This window comes from Saccostrea cucullata, unplaced genomic scaffold, assembly GCF_032062105.1.
Source record: "Saccostrea cucullata isolate Sc308-1 unplaced genomic scaffold, CSIRO_AGI_Scuc_v1 ctg175, whole genome shotgun sequence".
In the NCBI taxonomy this organism is placed as follows: Eukaryota; Metazoa; Mollusca; class Bivalvia; order Ostreida; family Ostreidae; genus Saccostrea; species Saccostrea cuccullata.
In genome coordinates this window covers 348,870-359,104 of record NW_026934326.1, presented here as the reverse complement: position 1 = coordinate 359,104, position 10,235 = coordinate 348,870, and the positions used below count along the sequence as shown (strand labels likewise).

Here is a 10,235-nt window from a genome sequence, read left to right as displayed (position 1 = left end):
AACTCACGAGTGACAGACAATTCACACGTGAATTTTGTAAATAAAAACATGAAAATTCAATGCACCCCGCACCGAATTACCGGCGACGCCAATGTAGTAAAATATGACATTTTACTATAAATAAAGTCGCCTACCTTAAAGTAAGTATACAACTAAGGTGACGACGGAAAACCAAATTCTACATGGTGAATACGGTACAGGTACAACAAACAAGGGAAAAGGTAACACACGTGGTGACTACAGATAGGACTGGACTGGACTGACGATAGGAAGCGTGATGGCCAGCACGGGTGGATGGCTATGAGGTCAGGGTGATAGGTCATAGGGAATATATTAACATACACAATTTCACTACAATAGGCCTAAAGCCCTTCGGGATTTGATCATGTGACCAACCAGTTTTTCATTCCAATAAAACTGAAAAAATTATACTTTATTTCTTAAATGTTTTATTCACATAACTCAATAAAAAATCAAAACATAAGATAGGGGTCCGTGCGCTTCTTTTAGAACGAAGGAGCAATTAATATGACCTTTTTGCACTTTAATTACGTCTAGCACATAATTCAATTTTTCAGTTTTCCATAAATATTTATTATCCAAATGAATTATTGGATCAAACACAGGTTTTTTTTCATCTGAAATAGTCACATTAAAAACTGTGACAATTAACAAAAAGAGTTTCAAATTACTTTGCATATTTCCTTTCTATGTTTTTCTTGTCTTGGCTCTGTTTTTTTTTCTTCAATAAATTAATTTTTACAGATGTTTGTCCGAGCGTGACTCAAGTTTTTTTCAATGATCGATGTTTCTGGAAGCTTGACACGAAAATGAATTTCCTAAATGCACACGAAATTTGTCAAATACACGGCGGTATCCTCACAGATGTTCCAGATGAAGAAACTGATCAGATGCTTTCACGGTAAGTAGTGCATTAATTTAAAGTTACGGAATTCCTTCACATCTTAAATTACTGTGAAATCACTAATTTTTTCGGGGGTTTAATTTTCGTTGTTTTCGAGGGATAAAGCGACCCATGAATTCATGTTCCCCACGAAATGTAAAATTTTATATACTCAACTACTAACATGTTCTTTATCCACGAAATCAAATAACCATGAACCAACATTTTTTCTCAAACCTCGAAAATTTAACCCCACGAAAATATTTTACAGTATCTTAATCGGAACATAAATTAAAAATTTTAAAGTAGGCAAATAATAAACTCCAAAAATAGGAGGTTACTTGCACTTTGATTAGTTGATATTACCGGCAAAGAATATAGTGATTCCACTTGAGAATATTAAAAATAAAAGAATGCTTAATACTGTAAATCACTTTTTATTTGCAAGAACTTTATTTTCGCGTAATTACGCGAGACAGTGTGCTCGCGAAAATTAAATTCTCGCGTATAATAGTATTCCTTAAGATTATATAGAGCAATAACCACAATTCGTGAAAATTTTGTCTCGCTAATCAAGAGTCAATGACTATATCGTGAAAATAAGGTGTCGCGAAAATTTAGTGATCTACAGTACTCGTAGGCACTTGATCCCACTTCTGCCAATGGGGGCCTGTGTTTATTCTCTGTGTACAGATTCCACAGACACTTGTTTCATAAATAAATTTAACGCAAAGTAATAATAATATTATTATACTATTGGTTAAATTACCAGAACGCCGCCTCATAGACTTGTGTTAAAGCTTTCGGAAACTAAAATACGTTAAATTGAAAGTGAATTTGAGATCGGTGCCGAATTTGAAAGTTAATATTTTTTGAATTTTTTTTTTTTTTTTTTTTTTTGCTTGTGCGGGAAACATGAAGATTTATTCAGCCAAGAAATACATGTATCATATTCCCCTCAATCGAAGCCCTTGGGGAATATGATTTTTCTTGGCTGAATAATATATGGTTATTGAACTTATATTGGTGAATATTGGCACAAGTTGGCTGTATAAATAAACGAGCTTGCATCTTACCCAAATGCCACTTCCTTTCTTTAATTTACTCTGAGAATTTGACCAGACGACTTTTTTTGGTTTACAACGAGGCGTTCGATATCGAACGCTCGTATTCGGAATGTTTCGGGCATTCTCGTATACGTAATACAAACTCAGTCTTCGATAAAACGTCAAGATATTGAATGCTAAAATTCTCTAGATTTTTGGAAGTATTTCATTAGAGATTTTTTTAGCTTTATAATAGATCTTGATATTTCCCTCACTATCATGCAATAAATGTGTAATATCTCCCTGTTAAGATCTTCATGAACAGTCAATATTAATGATTGATATTATACTTTCAAGTAAATTAGTTGAATCTGATTGGTCGATAAACATTTGTTAAAAAACACTATTATCCGCTGAATAATGAAGCCACGCCCTCCAGTGTAGCATCAGTCAACATTGCTTGACGATGGGTGATATTCCAAAAAATAGCGACTGCGCAGAATTTATGCGCGCACGGTTCACTGTAATATGTATTTGTATAAAACATTCAGTATAATATAATAAATATTGTATGTAGTTGAGTGTAACATTGAAAATTTTCACCCCTCGAAAACTATTGTCAACCTCGGCTGTTGTGGTTAGTTATTTTCAGTGTTACACTCAACTACATGCAATATTTATATAATACATCATGTTGTATTTCAGGTACTTTGGACAAGACTATTGGATTGGTATTAATGATATCTATAACGAAGATCAGTTTGTTGATATGAGGAATAGATCTATTGTCTATAAAAACTGGTGTTATCATCATAATCAAAGATATGAGCAACCAAATAATTGGATGTATTATAATAACACGGAGATAATGGAAGCAGATTGTGTTAGGAAGCATGAAAGCGGATGGTTTGATGATCTTTGCACATTTGAGTACAAAGCCATATGTTCTAAAAAGATCGCATGTACGTTTATTTTCATCATAAAATGAAATAAAATAAAATAAGAGAATCACCGATTTTCACATATGATTTCTGAACTGATCATGTGCACCTTTTTTCTTTTCTTATAGTAAATTGCACAACTGAGATGATAAAAAATCCTAGCAGTGATATAGAGCTCTGGATAAGTGAAGAAGCCACTTCCTTCTTTAAGGCCGATAGAAATTGTCAAGCACAAAATGGAACTTTCGCAGAAATAACGGATAATTTGACATTGCAGTTGTTGTATGAAACGTACCGGTAAGTTTTTCTTGCAGTTGAATCTGACTGTTCTCATTCCTAGTATCTTCATTTTTAGGGTGCATTTTTTTCGGGACTGGGTGGGTGACAGGAATTAGAACCAAGAAAATTAGAATATAAATGCACAATTACTTTAAATTTGAAATTTTGGGAGAGAAAAACTGTTTAACATTATATACCTCACATTGCTATAAGGAAACATTGATTTTTGAAAAGGCTACTTATTAAAGACCCACTAATATTTAAATCCTATAAGAAGTATAAAGTTCTTTTAAAATGTCTCGACAACCCAGTTTGCTCTTGGTTTTTTTTCTTTCTTTTTCTCATCTCATTAAAAATTACTTTTTTTGAATTAGCTAGAATTTATTTACCCAGTATAAGAAGTATATACCGGTATATACCGCGGGGTATATATGATGAAAATCTATAAAATAAAACATAAAAAAGAAAACAGATATTTTTTAAAAGCAAATATATCTCCATTTTTAAAAATATTATACATTTAAGAAAAGCATTAGACTGAATAGTGAAGAAGCACTGAATAAGAGATTAAAAAAATATTTTTACAAGCATTATTTTGTGTTAACAAAAACTTGAGAGAAATATAAATTTATGCTGATCAAGGGCTTTTTTAGGTCACTTGAGCCAAAGGCTCAATAAAACTTTTCTGAACAAAGAGTGTTCGCTGTCCGCGTCTGCTGTCTCTCGTCTGTACACGTCACATTTTTGACTTCTCAAGAACTAGGCCAATATTATCGTCCAAACTTGCTGCAAGGTATTCTTGTGTAAAAGGGATTCACATTTGCTCACAGGAAGTGCTGCTGCGCATTTTTATTTTCCATTTTTTATTTGTTTTCTCTGTGACAACTCTTTGAAAGTTAGTGGAGTTAATTACTTGATAATTCTACCGGAATGTAAATTAGGTAGGTCGATAGGTCAGGAGCTAAGGAGGCCTAATATGCATGTAAATCTCGCGTCTGTTTTTTGTGTCTTCCGCTAAGGAGGCTAAATATGCATGTAAATCTTGTGCGACAATCTTCGCGTTTGACATCAATGGGCTAAGACTATTGAAATTGAGTCAGCGTCGTTGTAAACTTTTCACACTTTCATCTTCTCAAGAACCACTGGGCCAATTTCAACCAAACTTACCACAAAGTAACCTTGGGTGAAGAGAATTCAAGTTTGTTCAAATTAATGGCCATGTCCTCTTCTACGGAGAGATAATTATGAATTAGAAAATGATTGGTATCTATTAAAAATTTTCTTCTCAAGAACCACTGGGCCAGGAATGATGAAACTCAAGTGGAGTTATCTTCAAGTACAAATCATGACCCCCGGGGATAGGGCGGGGCCACAGTGGCTGATCAAAATTTTACATTGGAATATATAGGAAAAATCTTTAAAAATCTTCTTCTCAAACACTGCAAAGCCATGATTGGTGATATTTATATGGAAGCATCCTCAGGTGGTGCAGATTCAGTTTTATTCAAAACGTTACCCCCGGGGGTTAGGTGGTTCCACAAAAGATGATCAGTTTTACATAGGAATATATAGGAAAAATCTTTTTTTTTAAATTCTTCTCAAGAACAGTGAAGTTATTATTGGTCATATTTACATGTATATAGAAGCATCTATATGAAGGTGGTGCAGATTAACTTTTTACAAATTATGACCTCCTTGAATAGTTTGGGACCACAAGGGACTCTAGGAAAAAATCTTTAAAAATCTTCTCGAGAACATCAAAGCCATGATTAGTCATATTTATATGGAAGCATCCAGAGGTGGTGTAGATTCAAGTTTGTTCAAATTGTGACCCCAGGGGGAAGGGTGGGGCCACAGTGGACAACCAATATTTAACATGGAATATATAGGGAAAAAATCTTTAAAAATCTTCTTCACAATAACATCAAAGCCAGGTCAAATTTATGTGAAAGCATCCAAGGTAGTGTAGTTCAAGTTTCTTAAAATCATAGCCCTTGGGGGTAGGATGGAGCTACAATGGACAATGAAAGTTTAGCATAAGAGTATAAAGGAACAATCTTCTTCTCAAGAACAGCAAAGCCATTGTTTGACTTTCACTGGAAGTATCCCCAGATAGTGTAGATTCAAGTTTGTTTAAATTGAACCCCTTCCCCCTTACCCCTTCTGACTTTTAGGAGTAGGTCTGGACCACTCATGCATTTAAGCTTTTTAATACCAAACTGATTTTTGCTTTTTTCTTAGCCAGGGTACTCAGGTGAGCAACGTGGCCCCTGGGCCTCTTGTTTAACCATGGAGACACTTGACACACTTTGAAAAATATGTATAAAACCAAAAAAATTGGACTGAGGTTCTAGTGATTAGACTACATGTATATCATTTTGTTATGATTTATACATATTCTTCCAAAAACTGGTGAAATAATCTTTCCTCATCGAAAACGAGGAAAAGACAGGTAGAAGATCCCAACTCTTTGTATTTCCTACCCAAATATACATGTACATATTCATATAAATGGTATGACATTGATATATTTCCTCTCTAGAATGAGAATATATATAGAAAAAAATAAAAATTGAGATAATATTTCTAGAACAAGAGGCCCATGGGCCACATCGCTGACCCGAGAAGCTTTGACCATTCTGTTCTTTACCAGATTTCCCCCTTGTAATACATATTGTGACTCACCCTACCCCACAGATCATAATTTAGACAATTTGAAACCTACACTACCTCAGGATGCTTCCACATAAGTTTCAGCTTTTCTGGCCAAGTGGTTCTTGAGAAGATTTTTAAAGTTTTTTTCTATATATTTCTATGTAAAACTTTGATTCCCCATTATGGCCCCACCCTATCCCCGGGGGTCATGATTTGAACAATTTAGAATCTACACTACCCCAGGACGCTTCCACATAAGATTCAGCTTTTCTGGCCCAGTGGTTCTTGAGAAGAAGATTTTTTAATGACCCAACCCTATTTTTTTCTTTTCTGGATTATCTCCCCTTTTGAGGGGGCTTGGCCCTTCATTTTAACAATTTTAATTTCCCTTTACCCAAGAATGCTTTGTACCAAGTTTGGTCTAAATTTGCCCAGTGGTTCTTGAGAAGAAGTCGAAAAATGTGAAATACAGAAATATTTAATTTTTTCTTATTCAGAAGAGCAAAGCCATGATTAGCAACATTGATGTAAAGGCATCTAGAGGTAGTGTAAATTTAACTTTGCCCTTCAATACTGGATCGATTTCGGCTTTTTCCCAGCCAATGTGCTACGATAAGCGATGTGGCCAATGGACCTGGAACACAGGCACCTGAGTGACGGTACTTATTTTTCTTTTAATAAAAAAAAATATATACCCCTACCTAATAATAAACCTTAGGTAGGGTTATATATTTTTTATTAATAGAAAAATAAGTAACGTCAGGTGCCTGTGACCTTGAATTGTTATTTTTTTAAGTTAATCAAACATCTCAATGTTATTTTATTTTCTTTACCCAAAACTTTTTTTGAATAAAGGAATGAAAATTGGTCAGAAATTTGGATTGGTGCTCATGACCTAGTTTTAGAAGGATACTTCATGAATATTCGAAATGAGACTCAGTGTTTTGGGCGAGAAGGCTGGAAAACACTTATTTACAATTCCGACACTTCTGACTGCGTAGCGTTTAATGGTTCAATGGTATCAAAATTTGTTATATTGCCGTGCGACACCGAACTTCCAGTTCTATGTTCTTCCAGCTACGAAGGTAATATCTTTTCTATATATTAACTCAAGCAAAAGTATCTATCATATGAATATAGTCTTAGTCTATAGCTTCATCTTTTTCAAAATAAGCCATTCAAAGTTTGTTTTTGTTAAGTGTCTAACTTCACTAATTTTCCCACAATAAACATAAAAAAATCCGCTACATAAACACAAAAACTGAAACACAGAGCTAGCGCAGATGATTTTGGAGAAAGAGCATCCACCCCCTTCACATAAATCACAGGCTATTAAAATTTTTCCATGAATAATACTTCAGTGAATAAATGTGATTTGATCCTTATTATCAAATTCAGGAAATTACACGGTATCTACCGTAAAACAAACATTTAACAGTCATTACTAATTTTTCATATGAACATCAACTACGGTATACAGCTACAACATCACCATATACCGGCTCAACAAGTATATCATAATCTCTTTCCTAAACAGATCCTGTACCATCAACTACAACTACATCAACGAGACCCTTCTATTCCACATCAACATCACTATCAAAAGCCGACTCCGTACCATCAACTACAATAACATCGTCAACAACCGGTGTCTCCACTTCGGTGTTACAATCAACAACGGACACAGTACCATCAACTACGACAAAATCAACGAGAACCGTCGGGTCCACTTCGGTATCAACATCAACAACTGGTTCTGTACCTGCAACCCAAACTACATCGTCAACAACCGGTAGTTCAACATCAGTATCAACATCACCTTCAGCTACTTTGTCAACAGCTGTCAGCTCCACATTGGCGTCAACATCAGCAACTTATTCTGTACCATCAACTACAACTTCAAGTTTAAAAACCGTTAGCTTCACTTTGGTATCATTTTCCTTGTCAACATCTACACCTAAATCATCAAGCACGGTAACATCGTCATCCTCCTCAACAGACACCTTCCCATCGGCACACGTATCCTCATCCATGTCAACGACTAATCTTACGAAATCAACTACAGCTACCTTTGTGAACAAAGGTAGTCTTTTAAATATCAAAAGGCATTTTGTAGAAATGTACAATAATATCACTGGATTGTGCCTGCTTGGTGCAAGAAGGATATGGAGATAACGAACAGTATTAATTAATTCTTTTAAATAATTTGACTTATACTTTTAGTTGACAATTGTTAAATAATTTACAGGTGTCTGAAAATTTGAACCCATATAGTGGCCCAAGGGACCTGAAAATAATGTTTAAAATTTTAATATATTTTAGGCCATCTCCTTAGAAATCTTACGTATGAAATGTGAATGGTACGTGTCCTTAACAAAAAGAAAAGGAGAAGCACATCGATCTTGCACTTACCCAATCGATATGTTTTTTTTTTTTATTAAATTGATATTCCGGTATCTATGGATCAACCTATTAAAATTAAAAGATATATATTTGTATAGTCATCTGTAAAACGTCATGCTTTTGTATGAGTAAAATGACTGAACATGCAAGAATTTCATACTGAAAAGAAAAGTAGAAATGAAATTTAAAAAATTAAGTTTATAAGAGACCAACATTTTTTTTCAAGGTTGTATGTGTCCATGCGAGCGCATGAAAAATCAGGTCATCATTACGGACAAGAAAGTGCTCATAGCCAAAATAGCAAAAATGAAGAAGGAGTTGAAAGTCAATAAAGCCGATTTGAATAAACAGCTTCGCAAACGATTATCTGTCTTTGATAAACATGCCTCTGCCGTTGCCGTTGGGACGATATTTGGACCACTAGTCATCGCATTTTTCATTGGAATCATCGTCATCAGCGATATACCAATAATGATGCGTCATCTTAAATACGGTCTATGCAGAAAAGCTGGAAAGAAGAAAAGGAAAAGAAGAATTCGTTCTGATGATGTCCGAGGATGTCCAGTGGATGTCCAAAAGGACAAAGCTGGAATTCAGGAGCAAGAGATGGTCGACAATCCAGCTTAAAACTTATATCTGTATTTTCATTCATTAGCTGAATCGATATATCTCGAATATCGATAGTGTGGAAAATCACTGAAATAACTAAAATTACTCAAAGGTCAAAATTGTTGGTACCCAGTGGAAGGTCTTCTCACAAGGAATACGCGTGTGATGTAACAAATCCCTGTACTAACGGTTAAAAAGTTATGGTCAATTTTAAGTTTTTTAAGTGTGTCAAACTCTAAGTTCAATGTCAAAATTGTTGGTATCCAAAGACAGGTCTTGTCACAAGGAACACACCTGTGAAATATGAAAGCCCTAGCACTAACGGTTCAAAAGTTAGGGTCTATGTTAACGTTTTAAAAAAAGTGGGCTAACTTTTAAGGTCGAGATCAAAAGGTCAAATATTTTTACACCCAACGAAAGCTTTTGTCACAAGGTGTACAACTGTGAAATATGATAAACCTAGTTCTAACGGTTCAAAAGTTATGATTTCATTACACTCGGTGAGATATTTCCACATTATTTCTCCATTTTGAACGACAATAAGAGAAAATTAGAAAAATTGGATATCCACCATTTTAAATCGCCATTTTGACCTTTTTAACGCCTTTTTCATGAAGGCCAGCATATTCAGCATATACTCGAAATAGATTTTTTTTTAAAAACTATGCTAGACCAAATGATGATTTTTTTGTTATTATAATTATTTTTTCTATTTATCGGACCAGACTATTTTATTAAAATGCAAATTGTTGATTTCTGTTAAAAAGAAAATCATTCAACGTAAAATAAATGATCTGGCAAAGTTAAAGATGCCCTAACTTTTTAGGTACATAATTATATCCCGTACACTCTGTATATTATTTTTCCCCTGAAATGAGGGTGTTGCGTTTCTTTTGAGTTTCAGTATATATCAAATATGCATTACTACATTTTCCATCCACGAAATTCAATCCCAACAGACCAATATTTTTATCCTCAAACCTAAAAAAATTTACCCAACGAAAATTTGCGATTTTACAGTATAATACATTATGTTGGATCGTTTTGGGATGACTTATTTCATACTACATATAGTAGTTTGATAGATCTACTAGTCAGAGACCAGAAGAGCTTAATAAATGCGATAGTAATGCGTCCATCGTCCGTCCGTTTAGCTGTCTGTCCGTCTGTAAACAATTTTTCAAAGTGGGACTCCTCCTTCCATTTTGGTTTGATTTCAATATAACTTGGCACACAAGCAGACTGCACTAAGATACATGACCGGTAATTCTGTATATTGGTTTTTAATTTCGATGAACGGTATTGTCAAGGCTACTAAAAATATACATTTATTGACCAAGTTCGAGGGCAACATGCGTTTTGCTCTTGAAAGATCTTGAGGATATTTTGGCCAACAAA

The 10,235-nt window shown here is 34.5% G+C and overlaps 1 protein-coding gene across 1 annotated transcript; it reads left to right on the top strand.

Moving 5' to 3' along the window:
- The first annotated feature begins 830 nt into the window (after positions 1-830).
- Positions 831-8,878, top strand: LOC134240525 (uncharacterized). Its single transcript, XM_062722624.1, has 6 exons — positions 831-922; positions 2,656-2,912; positions 3,020-3,182; positions 6,681-6,910; positions 7,363-7,908; positions 8,455-8,878. Exons 1-6 carry the CDS (start codon positions 831-833, stop codon positions 8,853-8,855), a joined length of 1,689 nt encoding a protein of 562 aa, XP_062578608.1. The 3' UTR covers positions 8,856-8,878.
- The last annotated feature ends 1,357 nt before the right edge of the window (positions 8,879-10,235 follow it).